We start from the raw sequence: 26,532 nt of genomic DNA on the forward strand, positions 1-26,532 counted from the left end.
CCCTGCTTTGTCAGTTCTATAAGTTTGAAATTATGTAGATAATTCTAATAATTATTGAAACAAATTATAATTTATATTATCTGAGATAATTTTTTCTTAGTCTGTTGTGTTGAACCATATTGCCATTTTTGTAGGAGTCATATCAACAATTTCATATGGTTCAACTGGATGATAAAGTGTCAGGGGCTCCTGCTCTCCCATTTTTGTCACACAGTAGTCACTAAGAATGATCTTGTTGTAACGCACTTTTGTTTTTGTTTTGTTTTCTTTTTTTAAAAAAGTATGCCTTTTAGGGAAACTGTCCTTACAAGAAATTAATGAATGTAGAAACATAAGACTGATAAAAAATTAATTGTGAATTAATAGCTTTTTAAGTATAGGTTGTTCTTTTTTTCATTATCACACAATATAAACATTACAAGACTCTCATTAATCTAAATAAAATTTTTCTTTTGTATGTGGTTGCAGTTCTGTTTTAGAAATCTTCTATTTCTTTTTCACAATAGTTTTTTAAATATAAGCTTAAATTATTTTAGAAAAAAGTTAAATATATTGAACTAATCAGAAAAACCTCAGTTTAATTTTACAAGAACTAAAATGTCATTAATATTTTTGTTGTAGTTGCTGACATTTCACTGTTTAAAACTTTAGTAGTTAAGCTAAACTAGTTTGATTATTAATTAATAACTTAAAAAAATTGTTTTGGCCATTTGCCAACATTACCAAGGTGAAATAAAATGAGCCACAGTTATAAAAGGGAATAGTGCTATCTGTGGAGATGGTTTTGTTAAAAACTACTAAGATCATATTAAAAATGTATAATTTCATTAACTTATTTGAATATATTCATATAGTTGAAGTCCCTCTTTATTAGCAATCCCAACAGCAATAATACAGTTTGTTAAATTGTATAGTTAGCAAACCAAAGCAAAGGTAAAATAATAGTTCTCCAGGGGTACATTTATTTACCTGCTAGGAGACGCTTGATGAAGCATTTCTTAAAGGTGATTCGGTAACTTTTGAAGTCTAGGGTGGATTTCCAGATCTTTGTCATTCTGGGCTGAAAGTTAAGAATGTTTAAAAAGTAACTGGATTATAAAGCAAACTGAAAGGTGGGGATGTGGGATGAAATCACCAATGTTGAAATTTCAACTATTTTTATACTAAGCCTGAAGTTCATACATCCTAACAAGTAAATACCTTTTAAAATATAAACCGCAAAGCTTTCTTTTCTTTTTTGCTGTTACAAAGACAAATAATTGTGAATTCAGTGTGTGTTGAAACAACTTCTGTTACCACATTTTGGGTGTTTAATATGTGTTATCAAGCTGTGTTTTTGTGTTTTATTTTAGCTTATTTGCACTAATCTTGATGAACTCAGGGAATTAATCACAAAAATCGAGAATGAACTCAAAGATCTGGAAAACAGTAGAAAAAAATCGGTAGGTGTTGATCCAAAAGTTCTATCTATTATTGTCAGCGTTAAAATTTATTCCTGCTTTTTTCTAAACCTTTTTTTATCTTATTGCCCAGGATTACATAAAAATTTGCGATGAAAAATAGAAACATTGTTTCTTTTATTTCTCCTATGTGATCTAGTTTTCATTTTTAATGGACAAAAATGGTGTTGGAGCAAGTAAATTAATTTTGTTTGCCTGGTTTATATCAGGTATAGTTTTAGATATTTCCCAATATACTGATTGGTTGTTTTCTGACTGGTAGTATTTGGGTAGTGCTTACCTTGCAGATATTCTTAAGTAATAATTATTTACTTTTAATGGAAGTTTATTGCTAAGTAGCATGTAATTTTAATTAGCTGTGACATGAATAACATATAAATTGTTTAATCTTCCCCCTGATGTTTTTGATACATGCGAAACAATGTCTTTTTTACGAACCTTTATCAGCTGAAGGGTTCTTTTTTAACTTCTGCTGTACTAAATTCACAATTAATCTTTACCTTCACTTTTTACTGTTCTTAAGAAAATAGAGTATATGGGCATTATTTTTATTCACTCAATACTTGGTAGAACGTTTAATTGTGTCATTAAATCAGTAATACCTGTTAAACTGGCATTTGCAGTTTGATTATATCACAGATTGGAAACACAACTACATACTAATAAATAAATGGGGAAAGCCTTAAGCAATAAAGAAAATCACCATTTTTTTTTAAATCCCTTTTTCTTATGCCTTAGGAAGGTCATGAAACCACTTTTAGGACTGCTCAGAACCTATTAATCTAGAATAGTGTATGATAATAAAGTTAGTAATACAGCAAGCTTCATTCATATCAGCAAGTTTGTAATAATCATTTTATATACTGTTCAGAAAGGACATACTAGTAGCACTCTGAAGGGAAGAAACTAAAGTACCATAAAAGTACAACCTTCTGAGGTCATTTAATACTGGAGTAACACAGCCTTAAACATTTCTAAAGTCTCTCTTATGATACCACTGAAAACATGTTTGATGTACATTGTGTAAAATATACAATCTGAGACTGTATATTTTAGAAATATTCCCATTAAAAATGGTTTAGATCCCTATTAGACTCCTAGGCTCATCGATAGATAGATAGATAGATAGATAGATAGATAGATAGATAGATAGATAGATAGATAGATATATGCAGTACACATATATATGAAAGTGAAAACCTACATATACATATATGTGCGTGTATATATATATATATTTTTTGATATATGGGAGTCTGTTGATGTGGAATGAGCCCCAAGTATTGTTTTAAAATTTACCTCTGTGATATATTTCTCACACTATATTGTATTAGAATATTTTCTCCTCAGCCAAAGTTTTTTTTTTAGTTTATTTTATATATATGCTCACAAGGACTGATTCTGTTCTTTAATAGGAAAGAATAGTCTTTTATTCAGGGTGTTATTTATGATTTTTTTTGCAGAAGCCATTGTTTTTAGTGAGTTGTCCATACTTCATGACTCTAAACAATTCTGTTAAGTAAATTTGCTGATAATTTGGTTTTTATGCTGCAGTTAAACAATAACATGCATCTTAATTTTTTTCTGTATTATAAATTAGGGTTTTATTTGTTTTTAATGGAGAGTTTTAAGCATAATTGATTTATGTACTTAACAGTATATATTGTAAGAGAAAAAGACTTTTGCAAGAATCCTAGAATTTTTCTGTAAAGCCATCCACCTCACTTCCGTGGGTGGTATGTGGTATATTGCCTTCCTTCACAGGAACAAGTACAAAAGTCAGAGAAGACATAAATTACAAATACTTGGCAATATAGTCCTTGGGGGAATCTGTATCAGAAAATTTTAGGTTACGTGTGGACCTTAATTGATTAGATTTAGTGTCTCTAAATTTTTAATTTGTCCATTGGTATTTGCATTTTAGTTTTAAGATGTTTTCTGCTCTTCAAGAAATAGAAAGCCTTGGAACTATACTTAGTGGGGAAATCTTATTGAGATTACCAATATATAGGCTACTTCCCGAATTTAAGCTGACTAAAAGATTGTTTTCATGAATAGCTTATCTCAATCAATGAAATGGCCACACAGCATAAAGGAAGTAGACAGTAAAAGTTTGTGTCTCAGTTTCATTCCTTATTTTTTACAGAAATTAATTCTGAGTGTAATAGATGTTAGTTGTAGGAGTTCATTTTATTGAATGTTTATGTTAATATTGAATGCCAGTTTCTTTGTCTAGCATCATTTGGGAATAAGGTTTTCCACTTAACTGAATTTTCTAGAAAACTGAAACCTTAATCTTCAGTACTAAAGCTCTTTAATTATTTAATGAAAAATTTCCCTGCCTCCTTGTACTAAACTGAACACAATTTAACCCTTTCTCTATGACTCATGGTTCATTATGAATATTCCTAATTGTACTGATACCCTAAAAAATCTATTGGTGTCAGTAACTCTAATTAAAATTCACCAAAAGGCCCTTAGGCTGTGTATTTTGAAGGTTTTTGTTTGTTTATATTTTTGCTTTTGTTCTGTCTCTTCATTGTCAGCCTGTCATTTCTTGTGTGTGTCCATGTACTTGCCCTAGCTGATATGCTGTGGATTATAAAGCAACTAGCCATATTATTGGAATATAGCTCATGGTAAGGACCTGAGGGACTTTCTTAATAATGAAATAAATGAACATGGTGATAGTCATAGTCATTTTGACTTATTCCTTGCCTGGTACGCTTCCTTCACTATTGCCAGACAAATGAAGTATTAATATTGATCTTCATAAGACAGCATTAGTGTCAAAACTAAAATAGTATTTAGAGTCAAAACAATTTTATTATTGATCATCAATTTTCATATCTACAATAATGGCACCAATAACAAACAGGGTATATTCCATATAAACATTTGATAGAAATTATATATGTGACAGAGGTTTTAACATGGACTCATTTAAATGCCTGGCTGCTTTGGGAGGCTTCTTTGCATGGCCTTTCCAGATAGTTTTTCCTACCAAAGCAACAAGGAAGAATTATCCCATTTCCTCCTCCAAATCAGCATTCCATTAAAAAGCTTTCTTAACCTCTTAGAGATTTTGCCAATGAGCTACTCATTATATTAGAAGGTTTACAATCTTTTAAAATCTGGGTTGTTTACTCATTCTTGCAAGACAACTATTCTACTTATGGTTAATAATGTGAGGAGAGAAAAATGCTTTAATTTTCTTGAGCTTGCTTTAGTTCATTTGATCCCTTTACTTCATGTAAAGGCTTATTCAAAAAGAGGTCAGTGTCCTTTACATCCTCCAGTGGTATACCAGTTATCTACTTGAGGTTGTTTGAAGTGAAGCATCTGGTTGAGATAAATAGAAGTATGTAGCTTGACAAAATCCTTTAATTTTGTCTATCTCATTATTATTTAGATCATAGGATTTTTTTAGTGCTTTATTTAAAGGAGAAATCATGATATTTTATTATTTTTATTTTTGTGGTTTTACTCAAGAAATAAAAAGTTGCATTTTGCTTAATTATTTGGAAAATATCCTTTTTAAACTAGGAAATTTATTAGCTTTTCAGAAAGGTACAGCTAAGATGCTGAAAAATTTGCCTGATCCTATTGTATTTGAAATTTATGAGACATTGCTTTCTAAATAATCAAACTTGGAAGATTTTGTCAGGCTGATACAGAAGTGGCAATATTTCTGAATTTTTCATGTTACCCCTTTTTTCTCTTATCAGCTTAATTTCCTTACGTTTTGTATCATAGTTTAGATCTTCAAAGAGGTTTTATTCTTTTTTTCTTTGATAAGAAAAAATTAGTATAGAGATTGGGCATAAGGAAAAGTGAACATTTGGAAAAAAAAGTTATTAAGAAAAGAAACCTTGTCTGGATTATAAAATGATAAATGATAGTCCTATCAATATAGATAAACTAAAATTTAAAATATGCAGCCGTATCTTGCTAATGCATCTTTTAATTAAGCACTTCAGCACTGGGCAGGATTTAAGACAGACTTCAAATATTTCTAAATTCCATATTCAGTATATAAGAAAAGCTATAAAACTGCCTGTATTCTTTGATTCTATAATCCTAATTGACATTCAACTTTTGTTCTCCCCAATTTTCACCCTCCTCCTCCATTCTCCCCAAAAGTAATTTACACAGTGGTATGTTCAGCGTAATATTTCTAATAGTGGAAGTTCAGGAAAAGCCCATTAGTCCGAAAGTAGGGAGGTGACTAACCAAGCTATAATATTAGCACAATGTTATATCACATGGGTAGTAAAATAAAATATTTTTAGGTCATTGTTACTGCATGGAAATATTTGTGTTCTAAAAACGTACAGAAGGTATGTGCATAATAATTAGAGTATATCAAAGGCATATTTAAAAGCACTGGAAAGGAATTTCAAGTCATTAATACAATTAATTTTTATTATGTTCTTAAAATGATTTAAATGCATAATACAGTAATAGTACTTCTCTTGCCTAACCAAAGGCTGTACATAAGCTAGATCAAACATTAGAGAAATCAGAAGCTTAGATGAGAAATGGTGACACCCCAATTTTTGGTCACAGAATTTTGTAAAAGCCAGTAGTTATTAATAAAGGATGATTTTGTGCCCTCCCCTCACCAAACCCCACCACCCCTTTGAGACTTTTGGCAGTGTCTGAAGACAGTTTTTGGTTGACATAGTTGAAGAGGTGGTACTGGCACTTAATGTATAGAGGCCAGCAGTGCTGCTAAAAATAATTCTCATTGTAATGATCCTACAATGCACATGACAGCCCCCCACAGCAAAGAATTATCTGGCTTCAAATGTCAGTTGTGCAGAGTTTCCAAAACCCTGGCATATGCCTTTGTTTGCTATGGGTCCTTTTCTCTCATTTTGCCTGCTGCTGCCAACTTTTTATGGGGAAAAAGTAAGTTGATGTTTTGAAAGTTAGAAATAAGTGAAATCATACACCAGGTTCCATAATTGAAAGTATTTTATTATATCATATATTTCTAATTAAGACTTGTATTTGATGGAACTTGTGAATGTCAGTGTTAACCTTTACCTTTTTTGATTCTATTAGATAGTTACAAGAATTCTTGACCTTAGCTTCAGATTCATCTTAGCTGTCCATAGTCCAGTATGAAATAGGGCCTCTTTTAAGTATGTTCATCATTATTTACCTTTTCCCTTCTTTAGTATAGTAAATGAAGTTACAAATGAGATGATTGTATATGTATTTTCTTTATTCGTTTTTAGAATGATAATGTCACATTTTCTTAAAAAGTGAAGCTATAATAAGGATTGATACACAGGTAAATGGTAAAATACAGTCAAAGAACATATAAAACTTCACTTGTGTGAATTTGTATGAAGCCAGAAAACCTAATTGCTTATAGTGAAAGCTTGATGTAAGGCAAAAAAATTATACATTAATCTTATTTTCTAACTCCAGTAGAAATTTTACTCTGTTGTAATGTAGGATTATGGGATTTTTCCCTCTTCTCTCCACTCATATCCCCTTTGCTCACAGTGAGGCAGCAGATCAAAATTATTTTATAGCCGTCTATTTAGAGTAAAAAAAAATCTATTTTGCCACAGTATAATGAACTTTAGATACATTCAGAATCCTGAATATGCCCTAATTGACTTATTTAATGGCTTTATTTATAGATATGGTTGCAAATAATTGCTAAATTGGCCTTAAATTAGTTTTATTTAAGTTTTTGACAGTTATATCATTATCTTGTTTTCTTATTCTAGATCTTTTGGTAAACTAATGGTCAACAAAACTGAAAACTGTTTGAGCTGTGGGGGGAGAAACCCTGTCTTTAGTCATTTAATGCTTTCAAAAAATTAAAATGATCTTTTGGAAACTCTGTACAACAAATAAAATAAATTTCCTTACTTGTCTCAGTTACATATTCTAGTCTTATTCATTAGGCAAATACTTCCTCATTGTCTCTGTGTGCTATGCACAGTACCAAGGAACTTGGTGGAAATTCAGAGACTCAAATGAAATCCTTCTCTTCAAGGAGTTCACTTAATAGAGCTCAAGAGTTTTATCCCCGACCTTGGGGATAAATTTTTAATTTTAATCAGGATTGGTTGGGCTATATCCAATTATTTTATAAAAGACTTAATCTCATATTTTCAGTATGTTTTTTTATTCAGAAATCACCACTCTAGACACTTGCTTCACCTCCCTTAATCCACATGTTTATATTTTGTTTGGGAGTAGGGTGGAGAGCCAGATAATATATGGACTTTATGAAGAATCAAATATTAACTGATATGTTCAAAATAATAGTAAGAAAAGGAACCTAGGTGACAGAAAACGTGAACCAGAGCAATAGATTACTGGTAAGACAAAGTGAAGTATAGTCCCTGAATTATCTGATAATGCATTTATCTTCATTTGTCTATGGTAAGCCTTGCTTTTGAGCATTTTTTGACATTTAATAACTACTCTGCTCAACTAAAAACTGGATTTTAACCCTTGTTAATAGTGCTCACTGTTTCAACTTACTACAATTTGGCATAGTTTGTATCCCATCAGGGAAACTTTCATAAAAGCAGTATTTGAACACCTCTTTTCTTTTAATGAAAGTTCCTGTTGAAAGGGAGAGTATTGTTTGATGTTTTTACATCAGCCGCAAAATTAATACTGCATATTTCCAGCATGGGGTGAGCTTCAAGGAAGAATTGAATTAGGTGACAGATCCTTCTATATTTAGAGCTTCATAATGTGACCTTTATAATTTGACCTAATCTTTTTTGAATTACATATCCCACACACTTATTCAAATGTAAGTAACAATTTAAATGCCAACTGTTTTTCAGAGCCCCAGGTAAATTTGTATTGTTTTCTATTTAATAATTACTTTACTACCTTTCACTGACAAGAGTTCTGGAAAATTGACCTTAAATCCATGAAGTGCTTAAGGCCAAAAAAATGAGCTTCACATCATTCTGGTTTTTCATGTTACAAAAGATACCAAAAATCTTTGGAAAGCCCCTAAAACTTAAAGATAGAATAGTTCAGTGCCTTTTGTGAACTAGGGAAGAATATCATGGAAAAACTGAGACAATTGAACACTAATAAAACTTTCATACCATTTTACCAGGCTCTGCAGAAAAAGAATTTTAAATGATATATATTGAAGGAAAATTAACCTAAGATCTATCAGAGAATAAAAGGAGTCTAAATAGAGGGCAGAGTCCACATGTGGATCTCTGGTACTTTAAAAATAGAAAAAAGTCCTTGCATGAAACCAGTCCCTTTTAATGAAGCTACGATACTAACTAGTAGTAGTGTGTGCTTTTAATTAGAACAAGAGCATTTAAGGTAGATTTATTGACAGCATGAAATACTGATAGACAATTTTAGAAAACCTACAAAAGCAGCTTTTAGGAGTCCAAAAGTATTAGTAATAAATAACCATTTAATATAGGAACATGGGTTATAGCCCTAGAAACCCAATAGTCACTGCTTTAAAAAATAAAAGAGTAACTTGTTTGTAATGATGACCCAAGTCATCAAGAGTTAAATTATATTCAAGACATATGTATATTTTGGGAGCATTTCTATCAATTTTTAAAAATCTTTTGCACCTAAGGAGAAAACCTCAGTTAGCCTAAGAAATTTACTTACGTAGTTTGAATACTTATTGTGGGCCTACTCTCTGCGAGGCATTGTGATAAAGCCTGAAAATGTAAAAATAACTAGGATACTGTCCTTGCTTTTAAGATATTCCCAGTCTTAATTTCACTTACATGGAACTTTTAATGCTCTGTTTACCAAATGTAGCATTACTTAGCGATTCAGATTATGCAGTGAATTGCTGGAGAATCCTTTCAGATATCAGGGATAATAGATTTGGTAAAATTTTATTAACTTCTTTGCTACTACCAATTTACTAAAAGGCCAAAAAATTTACTAAAAAGGATCAAATTTAGATAGTTACCCAGTAGTTAATTTCTAGTTCAGGATTTTTTCTTATATGTGAATGAAAATGTCTACCTATTATCAGTTAGTTACATATTGTTAGATTTTCTTCCAGAGTAACAGTAACTGCCTCACTGGGAATGTGATCCGTCCACTCAGTTTTCCCTCTCTGCAAAACCAAATTACACTGAAACTTGAAATATTATCACTGATGAAGTTGTCTTCATGATTTCTAGTTAAATACTGATTTAGAAGGATAGTGGAAATGTTGTACATGCTGTTCAATGCGTGGAGTATCTTTGAAATAAAGTACAAATGCTTTCCTTTTCTACTGAATTAGTCTTAAGAGAAAATGGGTGAAAGTACCTCAAGAGAAAATACTAGTATATGATAGTTCACATTGGAACCCCTGGCAGTGTTAAAATACTTTTTAACTTTTTCCATATTAATATGCACACATTTTACTATACTCTCAAACTAGTACTTTTTCAAGGGGCCAACTAGATGAATGCAATGTTTTACCCCCAGAACGGAATATGTAGGAATATACTAACATATTGGTAGTTTCTTTAGGCAATCAATAAGAAAAAAAAAGTGAATACTTACTACCTTTTCATTTACTATTACTTAGACTAAGGAGAATGCCAAATATTTAGTTTATTAAAGTACGTAATTATAGTTCGTTTGATTTGTGCTGTGTTTTTATACATTTGATTTTAAATTATTTGCAACTTACCTTTGGCTATTGCTAGTGATTTTAAATGAGACATCTTTGTATATGGATCCATGTGACTTTTCTAAAAGTTATTTGAATTTTATTTGAAAAGCATGATATATTACTATGTAATCCCTTTCTGCCATGTGATTTATGTCTGACAAGAACCAAGCCTGTAAAAAAAAATTTTTGTCGTGATCTCTGTATCTGTGCTCTAAGCTCTGACAAAATATTTATAAGTAAAAAGCATGTAGAAAAAGAGCATTGATGCTTTTTTATATACATTTTTGTACTATTTTTAATGAAAATTATTTTTATTATCTTCACAATAATACCCTTTTAATTTTAAAAAGCATTTGTTGCTTATTTATATATGATGTTAATTTTTTCTTCGAACAATTGATAATACCTATGTTGTTAAAAGAAAGTTGATATAAATAACAGAATTTGTGTAAACAAATTACTTTCACCTAAGTTTTAACATTCAAAGTATCTAAACTTAAAATGTGCAAAAAGATGTCCATGGTAATAAGACATTTAACAAGTCTGGAATTTATTTGTTTTCCTCTTTTCTTCCTTTCAGATGTCCAGTGTCCCCAGCATCAGTAGATTGCCAACTCCCTCTCCTTGCGACACCCCAGCCAGCATTATGCTGGTGCTGTCATACCTATCCCAGATTACTGCAGCAGAATGGAGTTATTTTTTAGTTGTAAGGTAAGTTTCCCTCCCCACTCATTTCACACACATAGACTCAGCTTTTTATTTTACAATATTGTGTAGTTTTGTAAGTTGTTTTGGAATTTCTTTTCTCTTATGGTTCCTTAAGTTATTAACATATGACATTCAAAAACTTATAAAACTGCATAATATAATAAAAGACTTACCTTGTGACCATAAACCAGCTCCTTTTTGTAGAAATCCCTATGAGGTTATAAAACCATTACTGTTTGACAGTTGGGTCATCTCATGGAAAGGGAGCTGGCAATCTGCAGCTGCTGTGGACATTGGATGAGGAAGTATTGAAAGGTAAGCCTCAAATGTAGACCATGTTATATACCTTTGCTTCCGTGGTGTATGCTTGAATTCATAGTTAATTTTATGTTAAACTTTATAGTAAATTTTTTTTTTAAATACTCTCTTTAAAGTGACCTTCAGTAAATGTTTGAATTATTAAGTTCACATAACACATTGAGATTATCTTAGAAAAAAATTTTAGCCCTGAAAATAGTGAGAGTTCAAATATTGAGAATAGTTCATTTACCCCCATATTCACTGTTTATAAAGAAAAGTCAGGACTAAGTTTATATATGTAAAGCTTATTAAATATATATTTTATTAGAGGAACAGTTATAACAGTGTTCCACAAATGATCGTTTATTATTTAATCCTTCTACCTACCATCTTTATCTTTGATTCTGTATTGATCAGTGCAGATAAAGATTTTAAGAGTCTGATTTTCATTACATCCATATTCTCTCTTACGTGTTTGAAGATGGGGAGCTTGCTGTTTTCCTTGTTTTTTAATTCACTTTTAAACTTTAGATCACTATAGTTTTAAGTACTGTTGTAACTTTTAAAATTGAAATAAATTTTAGACATTTTAATGTTTGCATTACAGAGATACCTTCATGCAAATATAGGAACTTACACAATACAGTCTCTTTCTTCTTTAGTAGTTGTCTGTGTGTAGGCCAAGAGAGAAAGCATTATGTAGTGGAATGAGTGGATTTTAGCACTCAAGAGATCCAGAATTCAGATCTAAAGTCTACTTCTGTCTACAAGTACTTTCCTGTTTAATTTAGCCACTTGCCTTCTGTAGTTCTCTTTTAGCTTTTAATAATTTCATCCTGGAAGAAACATGAGACTTGTTCTTACTTAGTTTTTCCTTTATCTGTATATGTAAATAAAGTTGATCAGTCAGGAAGGCTATTGCTAGCTTCTAGTTAGTGACCTGATTTAAAGTTCAGGAAATATTTGTTTGATTTTTAAATAGTTTTTTATGTTAGACTCAAGTTAAGGCTGATTGTTACCATTTCTGACTAACATCATTTAAAAATTCGTAACTTTTCTTCTCTACATTAGTTCTATTATATACTGTGACACAATGAAACTGTCACTATGTAGAAAAGGACATGTTATTTTAATTCCATTTGGGTTGTATTGACCAAAGACGATAATAAATGAAACAAATATGAGTTTCTGTTTTACTGTCGAGTGATTAAAGCATCTCTTACTACCTGAAACACCACCAGTCTCAGAGTACTGATTCTGAATGTTTTAAAACCTATGCCCTCTTTTGATCAACATAGAAACTATGACACATGCACCCCATGGCCAGGTATAGGATTGCCCTTTGTTGAGGTCATTGTATCCTTTATATGTATCTTCTAGTCAAAACATTTTATCAATCTTTGCTTTCTATAATTTGTGTTACGAAAATAATAAATTTTTGTTTGTTTTCCAAATACAGAGAGATTAATACAGAGGCATTTTCAAATATAAATGAGATGCCATACTATCACTACCGCAAGTTAAGAATATGTAATATAAAGGAAAGGAGGAAGGGTCCCTCTCTCTCCCACTTTGGAGACGGCCCACATTCTGTCTATGGAGTGTGTACCTACTTTTAATCTGTGCACCCAACCCCACACCTCGTGGCCTTTCTCTTGCCTTTCAATGTATCTCTTTGAGTAAATCTACCTTTACTCAATAAATAAATAAATTAAATAAATAAATAAAGGAAGGAAGGAAGGAAGGAAGGAAGGGAGGAAGGAAGGAAGGGAGGAAGAGGAAGACCAAAAAATGTACATAAAGTTAGAAGGCTTTAGACATTTCTGAACACGTCAGTGGGTAAGACAGCGTTACATGAAAGTTAGGACTCTATCCACTGATTCATTTATATGACCTCTTGTATTCAGTCTGTTAGTTCAGTAATGTGTATTCTGAGCACTGGATTGATTAAAATTTAGTAACCAAAATAAAATCAAAAGTAAAATCTTTCTAATATTTTTAAAACTCTTTCCTACAAAAATTAATGTTATAATTTAGTAGAGATACAAACACAGCTGATAAATATCTTGAAGTAATATCCAGCTATATGGTCTCTTCCTATACCTCATCTACCTAGTTCTGAAAGTTCCCTAACACTGATAGTTCTGCATTCCCTACCACATCACCATCACACTAGTCCATACAGCAACCATACAGCTCAGGTTAACTCTGCATCTGTCATTCTTCCCCATAAAACTCCCAGTTAATAAGGAATTTAGTAAGCCTGATGGTCCCTAGTTTTTTTTTAACACTTTTCCAATTATACCATGAAGAGAATGTTCTCTCTACCTCATCCTTTATACCTTTCCTCTTTCGGCTCTCTGTAGCTTAGGAAAAGTTTACTTCTACTCTCACCATTTCATTTTTGAGCCTAATAGTAGTTGAGAAGTAGAAAAAAAATAATGTTGATGATATATCTTGTTAAAGGGGAATCTCTCCATAAACCTCTTCTATTTTTTATTGAAAGAAAATCTTACCTCATTCCTAACTGGGTTTGAGGTGGTTGTCATCTGCCTTTCATCTTCCTCAGTTAACTTTCCCTAGATGAAAGTTACTTCTTTTTCAGTTTTACTTATCGTTTAATAGTTTTGTTTTCATAGGTTAGAGTAAGCACTTTATACTATCTCATAATATTTCTGTGAGAAAAATAAACTTGAGGTATAACTCAATGTTAGTTGAGTCTTTTTAGAAAGCTTTTGACAAGAGGGAAGGTCTATTCAAGTTAGTATATCATATGAAATAAAAAGTACCTTTCTTGGAATTTTTTCACAATACTATAGTTTGTTATGCCACTAAAAAGACACAGAAATTAGTCAGTGAGCCTAGGTTCCATATTCATTGTGAGAACATGTACAGATAATCCCACCTCTTCCTTCTCTTCTAATAAACAGTCTCCCTTTTAAGGTATAAAAACCTCAGAGTTAGAAATGTAGTTGTTTATTTTTATGTGCATAAACATTTTAGGGAATAGAAACTATACAATTATTAATCACTTAGATTTATATGTGCCTAAAATTTACATGACTGAAGGAAAAGTTTTAGATCTATATAAAGTTGGGGGATTTATGCACAGGTTTAGAATATAGTTTACTCTAGGGAGTGATTATTTTTCTGTCTTTATGTTCTACCTATGTACAAATTGACTCACAGTTCCTGTGGAATGAAACCTAATTTTATGCAGGTTAAATGTGATATGTAACATTTATAGTTGTATGTCTTTTGTTAGAAATAAAATGAGAATACTGTATGGTATGTAAATTTTATCTCAAAGCTGGTACCAAATATGAAGGAAATACAACATAGTTACATAACATTAAATGATGATAGTGGTGGTGGTGGTGTTGATAACAGTAGGTGTACACTAACATTGTGGAGAAGAGGAAGTTGGCTACCTAAAGATATCACTTCTATAACCTTACTGTTCTTGTGGTATTCAAATAATTTTATGGATACTGGTGAAACCTATGTCAGATTGAAATTATGCGATACAGTTTTTAAGAGGGAGGGATATAGTTCTAAAGAACTTGGACTTCACCTCTAGGCAGATCTGGGTTCAGTCAGAGAACCTTAAACAAGTCATTTAATCTCTCTGAGCCTTAGTTTTATCATTTGTTAAGTGAGACTAAAAATGCACACCCTCCAGAGGGCTTTTGTAACTGCTAGTACACCTGCACTCTCATGGTCACTCGATCTCTCTCCCTCCCTCCTTCTCTCTGTCTCTCTTTGCCTCTTACCATGTATGAATGAAATACTTAGGATAAACTTAGCAAATGGGGGTGGTGTCAGAAATTATTAACCCTTAGTATAGCATTATAATATTGAAAATGATGACCACTTGTTTGCTTTTCTGTGCTGGAGACATTTTTAAATAAAATAATTGTAAAATTTCCTAAGGAAGTTTGTTAAGAAGACTTCTTTTGGTTATAACAATTCTGACTTTTGGCTTTTTTCCTCCTACTCTTTTAGAAAAATTACAAAACTTTTAGAAGTGAACAATATCATTTACATATTTAAGGAATTTATGTAAATGTTTGTATCTTTACATGTATTTTAGTAAGGGACTTATTAAAATATTTATAATTGACCAATTAAAAACTTTAAAATTTTTTAAAATTAAAAATTTTTTATTATTTTATTTGGCGTGGGGGTAGGTTTGTTTATTTATTTTTAATGGAGGTGCTGGGGATTGAACTCAGAACCTCATGTGTGCTAAGCCAGCACTCTACCATTAAATCATACCCTCCCCCCTAAAAATGTGTTTGTCTCCTGGTTTGATTAAATGGGTATATAATTAAGAATCTTTAAAATGTATCATGTAAGATTTATTACAGAATATTTTCCTCCTTTCTGCAATCTTCTGAAGAAGAGATAATGGACTTATTTGATGGCTATTGGCATTTTTGTTTTATTTTTTTACTCAGAGAATAAGACTTGGCATTCACTTTTAGGTTAAATCTAAGCAATTTACTTTTAAAATTTTGTTTTTAGGTCAAATGGTATCATCGGAAGCAAGCAGTAAAAGAATTGCATAGTACATTGATACGTCTTTTAAATGAATTGCTGCCGTGGGAACCAAAGCTAATGAAAGCTTTTCAAAGAAACAGGTAAATCAAGCTTTATTATCTGTTTGACTTATTTCAGGACTCTTCTGGAAGGTGTCCTGGAATCATTTAGTAGTTTTCTACTGATTTGTAATTCAGCAGATATTTTTGAGGGCCTATTTTGTGGAGGGAACTTCCTAAGCCCTGACAAAGTAGTGTTGATAAAATAAAATCCCTACTCTGTTTATATTCTTTGTCTATATTCTGATATTCTCTGTGATGTTTATTATTTTTGCCCATTTTTTCTTTCATTGTGGTAAAATGCACAAATAAAATTTACCATCTTAACTAGTTTTAAGTTTATAGTTCAGTTGTATTAAATACATTCATGACATTGTGTTACTATTACCCCATCCATCTTGTGAAACTGAAACTCTCTATGCCTATTGAACAGTAACTCCCCATTCCCCCAACCCCATCCCCTGCCAACCACCATCCTACTTTGTCTCTGTGATTTGACTACTCTAAATACCTCATGTAGTACAAAATATTTGTCTGTCACTGGCTTATTTCACTTAGCGTAATGTTCTCAAGGTTCATCCATGCTGTAGCATATGTCAGAATTCACCTACTTTTAAAGGCTGAATAATGCATTGTGTGCATATACCACATTGTGCTTATCCATGCATCTGTAATGAGCATTTGGGTGGCTTTCATGTTTTAGCTATTATGAATAATGCTGCTATGAACACGGGTGTACAAATATCTCTTTAAGACCTTACTTTCAAATTTTAGGGGGTATATACCTAGAAGTGGAATATGGTAATTTTATTTTTAACTTTTTGAGAAACTACCATACTGTTTTCTACAGTTTTACGTTCCCACCAACAGTGCACAAGGGTTCCAGTTACTTCACATCCTCACCAACATTTGTTGCTCTCTTTTTTAATAGCTGCCCTAGTGAATAATGAGGTGGTATATCACTGTAGTTTGGATTTGCATTTCCCTGATAATTAGGGAAATTGAGTATCTTTTCCTGTGCTAATTGGCCATTTGTGTATCTTTGGAGAAATATCTAGAGATTTTTTGATTGTTGATTCAGTCTAGTTACTAGTTATAGGTCTTTTCAGATTTCCTGTCTCTTTTTGGTTTTTTTTTTAAATATATTTTTATTGAAGTACAGTCTGTTTACAATGTTGTGTCAGTTTTGTGGTGTACAGCACAATACTTCAGTCACATAGACGCATACATACATGTTATCATATTCTTCTTCACCATAGGTTACTACAAGATATTGAATATGGTTCCCTGTGCTATACAGTATAACTTGTTGTTTATCTATTTTGTATGTGTTAGTTAGTATCTGCAAATCTCAAACTCCCAATTTATCCCTTCCCATCCCCTTTCCCCCCTGGTAACCATAAGTTTGTTTTCTTTGTTCTTCGTGGTTTAGTGTTTGTAGGTTTTGTTTCTAGGAATTTGCCCATTTCATCTAAGTTACCCAGTTTTTTGTCATACAGCTCTTCATAGTGCTCTTACAATCCTTTTTATTTCTATAGACTCAGTATTAATGGCCCCACGTTCATTTCTGATTATAGTAACTTGAGTCTTTTTTTCTTAGCCCATCTAGCTAAAATAAAGGTTTGTCGATTTTGTTGATGCTTTAAAAGAACGGACTTTTGGTTTCATTGATTTTCTCTGTTTCCCTATTCTCTATTTCATTTATCTCTGATCTAATCTTATTTCCTTTCTTCTGCTAGCTTTGACTTTTTTTCTTCTTTTTCTAGTTCCTTAAGGTTCAAAGTTAGTTTGTTGATTTGAGATTCCTTTGTTTTTAATTTTTTAATGTAAGCATCTACAGGTATAATTTTCCCCCTTAGCACTGCTTTTTCACTGTGTCCCATAAGTTTTGATATGTTGTGTTTCCAGTTCCATTTATCTATAACTATTTTCCAGTTTCCCTTATGATTTTTTTAATCCATTGGTTAAGAATGTGTTGTTTAATTTCCACAAAGTTGTGAATTTTCCAGTTTTCCTTCTGTTATTGATTTCTGACTTCCCTGTAGCTTACATTCTAATGGAAGAAACAAACAAACTCAAATGTCTAATGGTGATAAGTGCTGTGAGGAAAAATAAAGCAAGGTAAAGGGAATAAGAAGTGCCTGGTTTGGATGGGATGATGATTGCTCTTTTACCAGCTGGCGGGGAAAGCCTCCCCGATGAGTTGGTGTTTGAGTAAAGTCCTAAAGGAAATGAAAGAGCCATGTGGATTTCTGAGGGAGAAGAAGATGCAGAAGTCCTAAGGCTGAAAAGCATGTTTGACATATAGTGGGAATACAAAGGGCAAGCATAACCAGAGCTGAGAGAGGAGGATGGTGGTAAGAGTTAAGAGTCAGAGAAGTATACGGAAAGATAGCCAGATCATGTAGGTCTTTAAGAACTTTGGTTTTTAATGAGATGAGAAGCCATTGAAGGGTTTTAAACAGAGGAAGGACATGATCTAACTTACATTTTAAAGCACTCACTCTGCCTGCTGTGTTGAGATTAGTGTAGTGTGGGACAAAGATGAAAGCTGGGAAGTCAATTACAATGTAGGGGTAGTCCAGGCAAAAATGATAGTGACTTGGGCCAGGATAGTAGCAATGCATATGGCAGGGAATGGTTAGATTTTTGGATATATCTTGAAGTAGGATTTCCTTAAGGATTGGATATGGAGTGTCAAAAAATGAGGAGTAAAAAGATGATGCTCAATATTTTTTATCTAAACAACTAGAATAATGGAATTGCCATTTGCTGAGATAGGGGAAACTAAAGGAGTAGCACATTTTGGGACAGGGTTGGATTCAAGAGTTTGAATTTCAACGTGTTAAGTTTGGTATGCCTTTTAGACATCTAATTGGAGTTATTGAGTAGGTAGTTAAGTATATGAGTCCCAGTTCAAGGGATTAAGCCAGGCTGGAGGTATAAATTTGGGAGTTGTCAGCATATAGATAATATTTAGGATATGAGACTGGTAGAAATCACTTAGTATATGAGCATAGATGAGAGAAGAGAGACTGAACCCTGGGACATTCCAGCATTTAGAGGTGGTAGAGATGAGTAGGACTCAGCAGAAGAGACAGAGAAGGAGGGAAGGTGGTGGGTATTGCTCAGTGGTGGAGTGCATGCCTAGCAGACACAAGGTCCTGAGTTCAGTTCCCAGTACCCCCATTAAAAAATAAATACATAAATTAACATTTAAAAAAATAAAAGGATAGACAGAAAAGGAGTATTCGGCAAGATAGAAGCATAACCAAGAGAAAGAGTGGTATCTTGGAAACCACTTACAGAAAATGTTTCAAAAAGGAGGGCTGCTCATGATGGAATGAGAAAGATGAGGACTGAGAATTTGTTATTAAATTTGGCAACATTGTTGACAACCTTGATAAGCTGTGTTGATAGAGATATGGGTAAAAGTCTTGGGATTCTGTTCAAGAGAATTTAGGGGAGAGGAATTGGAGTGTTGCTATAAAGTAGAGCAGAGAAATAGGGCAGTACCTGGAAGGACAAGTTGGGGTCAAGATAGGGTGCTTTGGTTTTTGTTGTTGTTTGTTTTTATTAATTGGAGAAATAACATGTTTGTATACTGGTGGAAATGATTGAGTGGAGAGACAAAAATGGACTCAGACAAAGAAGAGACATTTGGCTGACTGAGATTCTTGAATAGGTGAAAGAGGATGCATAAGCTTGTATAGGAAGACAGAATATGAGAACTGATGAACGTCTTAAGTTGCAGATGAGGTGTAAGCATGTGAAAGTTCCTGTCTGATTGCTTCTGTTTCTCTGAAATAAGGAGCACAGTCATTAGCTGAGGCTGAGAAGGGAGAAACTTTATACTACCCCCATACAGGTATTTCTACAAAGAAATTAACTTTACAATTATAATTATCCTTTGTTAACCCATTCTAGTATTTTACAGCCATCATCTGCTCTATAAAAACCTTAAGCAATAATTAAAACATAAATAGTATTAACGAACATTTGTCGAATATTTATGTGCCACACATACTGTGAGGTAAGTACTATTTTTATCCCTATTGTACAAATAAGTAAACCGACCCTTAGAAATTTTAAGGAACTTGCCCAGTGTCTTACAACTGTTAAGTGACAGAGGTAAAATTTAAATTCCAATATGCGCAGATAAGAATTTATAGCAAAGTAAATTGGAGAGTGTATGTTCAGAATTGTTTTAAAACAAAGAAAAAATAGAGTAAAAGTAGAATAGAGAAATTCACTTGAAAGCAAGAATAACAGAGGATCTCTAAAATATCATGTAATCATTTGGAAATGTTTCTTTCTCTTCATAGTTTCATAGAAACATAGGTATTAAGTTTTTATGTGAAAAGGATTTCTGAGAGGTCACGTTTCAGTTTTGTTTCCCTATGCTTAATTTTAAACAAATTTAGTGAAACCCAGAGGTTTAGCTATCATTGCTCTCGGGATTAAATGATGGATTTGTTTGTTACTCTTTGTATAATAGTCAAAAGTAATAGATACTGTTTCTTAGAATTTTTAATTTTCTTTAAGTAATCTTTTAAACTGTATTATAATCAGTAATTTTAAGGCTATCTCAAATCTACTTCTGTCAGGGCAGCTAGCAAAAAAATTCTACCTTTCTTTCATTTAATAGGCCTAATTGCTGCCTTCAGAAAGATAAATAGGTGATATGTTCAAACACTTTGTTCTGAAATTGCAGATAAAATCTTTTCTTATGCCTACATCCTGGGTTTTGACTTCTTGAACAAAAATCATTGGCATCTTAGGCACACAGCTTTAATGACTTAATTGAAAATGCTAAAATGTTTAAAACATTGAAAGTTAGTTTAGCTTCCAAGAGTTTAATACATATATATTTTTCATTATGTTGGGCATTTTATTTCAGGAGTCGCCTAAAGAAAGACTATGATGACTTCAGAAGACAGCCTGATCATGATAAATTTACTAGAGAACTATGGACTACTGACGAAGGTGAAGGAGATCCTGGAAAAGAATCTCCTAAAGTAGAAATCAGTATTAAGTCTATAGACTTGACAGAACCTCCGGATATCCTGGAGAAAGATCACTTTGATTCAGGTGGGCATTCAAACTTTCTTTAAATCAACACTAAAAGCACAGAGAGAGGTTTTAGTATCTTTTGTGGTGATAAAGGATAATTTAATCTGGTTAATTACATTTAATCTGGTTAATGAAGTTTATTGACTGGGGACTCTTTTATGTTTGAGGGTATACTAATGTCTTGTAAAAGGTTCTTTGGAATCATTATTACATAGTAGTTTCTGGAGCTAGTGCCTGCTTCCAAACTTAGGCATGTTCCTCATTACAGACCACACGTCCTTGATATGCAGTCAATCCTTTTGAAATAGGTTTATCCTCTTTTATTATTACTGTTTTTGAAGCACTGTTTCTGCTGTTTGCTTTAAAATGGAACTTGGCAAGTCTCTAATAATTGTGAAGTTTTTTTTCATGAGGAATGACCAAGGTTGATGGCCTGATGAGACCAGAGTAGGCACCTCATTTTAATAAGGAGACTGGATTAGATTATCTATAATGAATTTTGTAATTCATTTCAACTCATCAAATTCTGTAAATCTGGTCAAATAAGTTTCTTTAGTTATATAAGAAGTTAATGTGAAATTTTGTGGAGAAATGCATTAACCTGTTGTTTTCCATGTCTTCAGTGAATTGAAAAAGAGTAACTTCTTGTCAATCCACTTTGACCACATAAATCTAAATTCTCAACCCTAATTGCTGGCTTGAGTATCTCTTTAAAAGATGTAGTTTCCTTTTACACTTGTATTCCCAGCAGAATTAGCAGAATTTGACCAAAAATAATTTTCTAATTAATAGTAGGTTTTTCTTGAGAGTGGTTACAATATCCAGATTACCATGTCAAGGGTCAACTTAGCTTAATTTCTGTCAGTGGTAGTGATGCTTTTGAATCACACTACAGGTTTCTTAACAAATTTCTGGTTCAAAGATTGACTTCTTTTTTATAATTGGTCTTATCGTTGCTATTCAGTTGCTGTTTTATGTAAACAAAATGTTTGTTTTTATAATTTTCAGATGATATGAAATTATCAGAAATAGATTTTCCTATGGCCAGAAGCAAATTGTTGAAAAAGGAATTGCCTTCTAAAGATGTATCGAAGACACTGCCTAAAACACTTAAACGACATTCAAGACAAACTAGTTATCTGGATGATAGCACAAAACAGCTTTCCCCAAGAAAGAAAGCAAGGTTAAGCACAAATGAGACAATAGTTGAGAATGTAGAAGGTGATATGCAGGTTGACTGTTTGAATGAATCAAAACATACAGAGCCACTGTTTCCAGAGCCATTTGCCTCATTGGATTCAACACCAGTGTCTACTCTCCAGAAGGGGACCAAACCTATTCAGGCCTTGCTTGCAAAGAATATTGGGAACAAAGTGACCTTAACAAATCAACTACCCCCTTTCACAGGTAGAAGTGCCTCCGCTGTGGAAAAGCCAGTTCTATCTCCTCCAGAAGCAAGCCCCATAAAGCCAGCGTTGACCTGCCACACCAATACAAAAGGTCCTTTACAGATGGTCTACAAAATGCCCTGTGGCCAGTGGTTGCCCATAGATCTTCATAACAGCTCTGTAAAGATTCAAATGCAGCCTGTGCTGGATCCTAAAAGAGGAGAAAAAATCATGCAGCAGGTTCTGATTCTACCTAAGAATTTTGTAATTCAGCACAAGGAAGGGAAAGCAATTGCAAAAGAAATCCCACCACTTCAACAAAAAGGTACTGAACAACATGGTTCATCTTTCCCAGAGGCAGCAAATGCAAACCCTTCTTTACCATCAGGTCTTGTCAGCTCAACAGGAACTGTTTGTACCCAACTACCTAATCCAATTTGCAACAAGACAGTTATACCTTTGTCGAGTGTGAGTAGTGCTAGACCACAGCCTTTGCCACCAGTAACCTCCGTAAGTAATTTATTAGCACCACCAGTTAAGACTAGCCAGAATGAGGTAGGAAGAGTCAAGAATGCAGTTTCAGCAGCCACATTCCCCCAGCCCATTGTTTCACCTACCATTTCCTCAACAGTGCAGCCTCAGTTATCATCTGCAAAGCTAAGTGGATCTACAAATCCTGGTAGTTCCCTCAACTGTTTTGCACAACAGACTGCTGATTCTTCTGAAGCAAAGCAAGAACTACAAACTGTGTGTATAAGAGATTCACAGTCAATTCTTGTTAGGACACGAGGTGGGAACACTGGAGTTGTAAAAGTACAGACCAATCCGGATCAAAATTCACCCAAAAGTTTATCTTCAAGTTCAGTTTTTACTTTTGCTCCTCAACTTCAGGCATTTCTGGTGCCAAAATCAACAGCTTCATCATCCTCTGCTTTTTCACCAGTAGCTGGAACAACTGCTACATCTAGTCTCCCACCTTTTGGCCAAACACCTACTTCTGTTTCCATTCCAGCTGGTTTTAATCCATCCGCGGGGAGAAATCTTAAATTTACATTAGGCCAACCTTCCTGCAGTGATAATTTGGGCCACATGATAGATAAAACTTCACATATGCCCTCCTCTCCCTTAAAGTCTTCTGTTTCTTCTAGCACTCTACTACCATCAACAGCAAATAGTTCAGTAAGCGTAATTAGCATATCAACAGGAAACTTTGGACAAACCAATGCAAATGTTATTCATAATCCAGCTAAACAGCAACAACTAGATTATGTCACAAAAAGTTACCCTGTTACAAGATCAGAAGCAACAGCATCAACAAATGGAGAAATGATCTGTGGGACTCCAGTTCAGAAACTTATGCTGGTGTCAGCTCCATCTGTTCTTTCTTCTGGCAGTGGAACTGCGATTAATGTAACACCTGCCCCAACACCTACAGGTGTTTCTGCCCAGAAATTAGTTTTTATTAATACTGCAATTCCCAGTGGCACTTCAACCCCAACTATTGTGGCAGAACCATTGAAACAAACTCTTCCTTCTACCTTGAATAAAACATACGTTAAGACCCCAGAGCAGCCCCAGATAGTACTAATTCCATCTACAGTGGGAACACCAATAAAAATAAATTCATCACCAACTGTGTCTCAGATAAAAGATGTGAAAATTGGGCTAAACATAGGTCAAGCAATTGTGAATACTTCAGGCAGTGTGCCAGCTATACCATCAATTAACATATTGCAAAATGTAGCCCCAAAAGGAGAAGAAAAAAGTACCAAGGGCTATGTTTTGCCATTGTCAACAAGTGGTAATTCAATTCCAGTAAGCTCAAATTTTGTGAGTCAAAATATCACCCCTGTTAATGAATCAGTGGTTTCTGCAGCAAGAGCAGTAAACATGTTTTCAGTAACAGGAGCAAATGTATCTTTGGGTTCTCTTTCAGTGACCTCAACCTCTGCCTCAGTTGGGACACAACCTCCTGTTTTAGTCAGTGGAAATGATACCTCTTCAAGAATTATGCCTGTTTTGTCAAATAGACTTTGCACGTCAAATCTCGGAAACACTGTGGCTATATCAACTGTGAAAACAGGACATCTTGCATCATCTGTTCTGATTTCAACTACACAACCAACAGTGTCCCCTAAATGTTTAACATCAGCTTTGCAAATCCCTGTTACTGTTGCCTTGCCTACACCTGTGACTGTATCCCCTAAAATAATCAACACAGTTCCACAAGCCTCAACAGTACCAGGAGCCACACGTTCTGTATCTCTTTCTAAAAAACAGTCTCGGACTTCCATTCAGTTTCAATCACCAGAGGTTTCAACTACAGTGCCAACAAATATAAATACAAATAAACCTCATACTGAATTGCCATCCCTTTCACCAAATTCAGGTAAAATAATTAACATTTCCAATTTTGCTTCTCCACCAAGCCAGCAAATGTCCCCAGCTTTTGTAAAATCCAGCACCAGTTACAATTCTGCTCCAAGTGGCTCTGCCATTCACACTGCTACAGCACCGTCAAATGTAAATTGTGTAGTAGGGGGTCATTTCAGTGAGCCTTGTATTCAGCAAAAAATAGTCATCAATACCAGTACACCTTTGGCACCTGGTACTCAGATCATGATTAATGGAACCCGGTTTATTGTTCCACCGCAGGGTCTTGGAGCTGGCAGCCATGTTCTCCTTATATCTACTAATCCAAAATATGGACCTCCCTTAGTTCTTAACAGTGGCATTCAGCCTACACCAGTAGATAACCCTGCCCAGAAGATCACACTAGCATCAAATAATTCTTTAAGTGGGCAACCTGTAAAACATTCTCTAAGAAGCTCTACAAAAATTGTAAACTCTCTTGGGAATGCAAGTTCTCTGCCCACAGTACACGCAGCACCACAAATCATACACCCAACTGCTAAAGGTCCTTTTCCACCTCCTGCACCAACAGTGTCATTGACTTCAGTAATTAAGTCTTCTCCAGCTACTCTTTTGGCTAAGACATCTTTGGTTTCTACCATTTGCTCTAGTAATCCTCCACTGCCAAGTAGCACTTCAGTATTTCATTTGGACACATCAGTCAAAAAATTGTTGGTCAGCCCAGAAGGAGCCATTTTGAATACCATAAATACTCCAGCATCTAAGGTTTCTTCACTGTCTCCATCACTTTCTCAGATTGTCGTATCTGCCAGTCGAAATCCTGCCTCCGTCTTCCCTGCTTTTCAGTCATCCGGCTTAGAGAAGCCTGACACAGCTGCATCTTGAATTTAGACTAAAGGAGCCAGTTTTTTAATAATGGGGCATTGTTATGACTCCCATAAAAATTTTAACTGTTTTATTATACTGTTGAAACATACTATACATAGTTTGTGTGTGTGTGTGTGTGTGTGTGTGTGTGCGCGTGCACGTGTACGCGCTATAATGTATCTTTTCATTAGCTTGCAACAAGGCTTTGTTTTTCTTGGGGTGGGGGCGGATCTGTTCCATTTCACTCATTGGTATGAGTAAGTTTTCAAAAGTTATTTGTTTAAAATGGACAGGACTTACCTGTCTGTATAACATAAATTGAATAAAGTCAAGTTTGACTAGTTCGGAGTAAGCTAGGCTTTTGCACACTTGTATTGACATGTTTTTTTCTTGAATTTGGACTATTGCAGCACGTATCTATGATATGGTATTTTGTGTCATTAGTGAAATCTTATTTTTGTTTCTGTAAAAATATATATATATATTTATGCATTGTGAAAATGCTTCCATGGTGTAAAATTGTACATATTCCTAAATCCCTAACAACCTGTACTAAACTATATGTACAAAGAACTATGCTGTCTTATTTATGTTTTGTTTACATAATGTATAGTTTTTTAAGTATTTTAGTAATTTTGGACCAGTGAACTGTTAGCAACAATGCAGAAGAATCTGCATGTAATAAACTGAGTTGCTGTATTTCTTTGAATACCATTTTTAAAGTTCATTCTTGTTCCATTGAAAGATTACATGGTATAAAATGAAGACAATATTTACAAAAAGGAATTTAGGCTAGGAAATTCAAATTAACTTGTACAAGTCTTTTCAGTTTACAGACTTGACTTCCACATATCTCATTTGATTTTCTTAGTGCTCTTGAGAAGTTAAATGATGTACCCAAAGTCACTCAACTAGTGGGTAGTATAGCCAGTATTTGAACCCAATATGTTAAATCCTTTTTCCATAATTTTATATTACTTCTGTTACAAAATTTTACTCTAGATTTTATTTTTTAAACTTTTTTCTCTTAATCCACCACCAAATTCTACATTGATCAGAATAAGTAATCTTCTTAAAGGCCAGTGTGTTTGGTCTGTATTTTATATACC

The 26,532-nt window shown here is 33.5% G+C and overlaps 1 protein-coding gene across 3 annotated transcripts in view; it reads left to right on the forward strand.

Moving 5' to 3' along the window:
- BRD10 (bromodomain containing 10) overlaps positions 1–26,132 on the forward strand; it is an 86,592-nt gene extending 60,460 nt beyond the window's left edge. For all 3 annotated transcript variants that reach the window (XM_010993422.3, XM_031449752.2, XM_031449753.2), the window contains 4 exons: positions 1,353–1,442; positions 15,649–15,764; positions 20,623–20,813; positions 21,804–26,132. In XM_010993422.3, coding sequence (XP_010991724.3) covers positions 1,353–1,442; positions 15,649–15,764; positions 20,623–20,813; positions 21,804–25,441 — 4,035 coding nt within the window. In that variant the 3' untranslated portion in view covers positions 25,442–26,132. The remainder of the gene's footprint in view (positions 1–1,352; positions 1,443–15,648; positions 15,765–20,622; positions 20,814–21,803) is intronic.
- The last annotated feature ends 400 nt before the right edge of the window (positions 26,133–26,532 follow it).

Source organism: Camelus dromedarius, chromosome 10, assembly GCF_036321535.1.
Source record: "Camelus dromedarius isolate mCamDro1 chromosome 10, mCamDro1.pat, whole genome shotgun sequence".
Taxonomy (NCBI): domain Eukaryota; kingdom Metazoa; phylum Chordata; class Mammalia; order Artiodactyla; family Camelidae; genus Camelus; species Camelus dromedarius.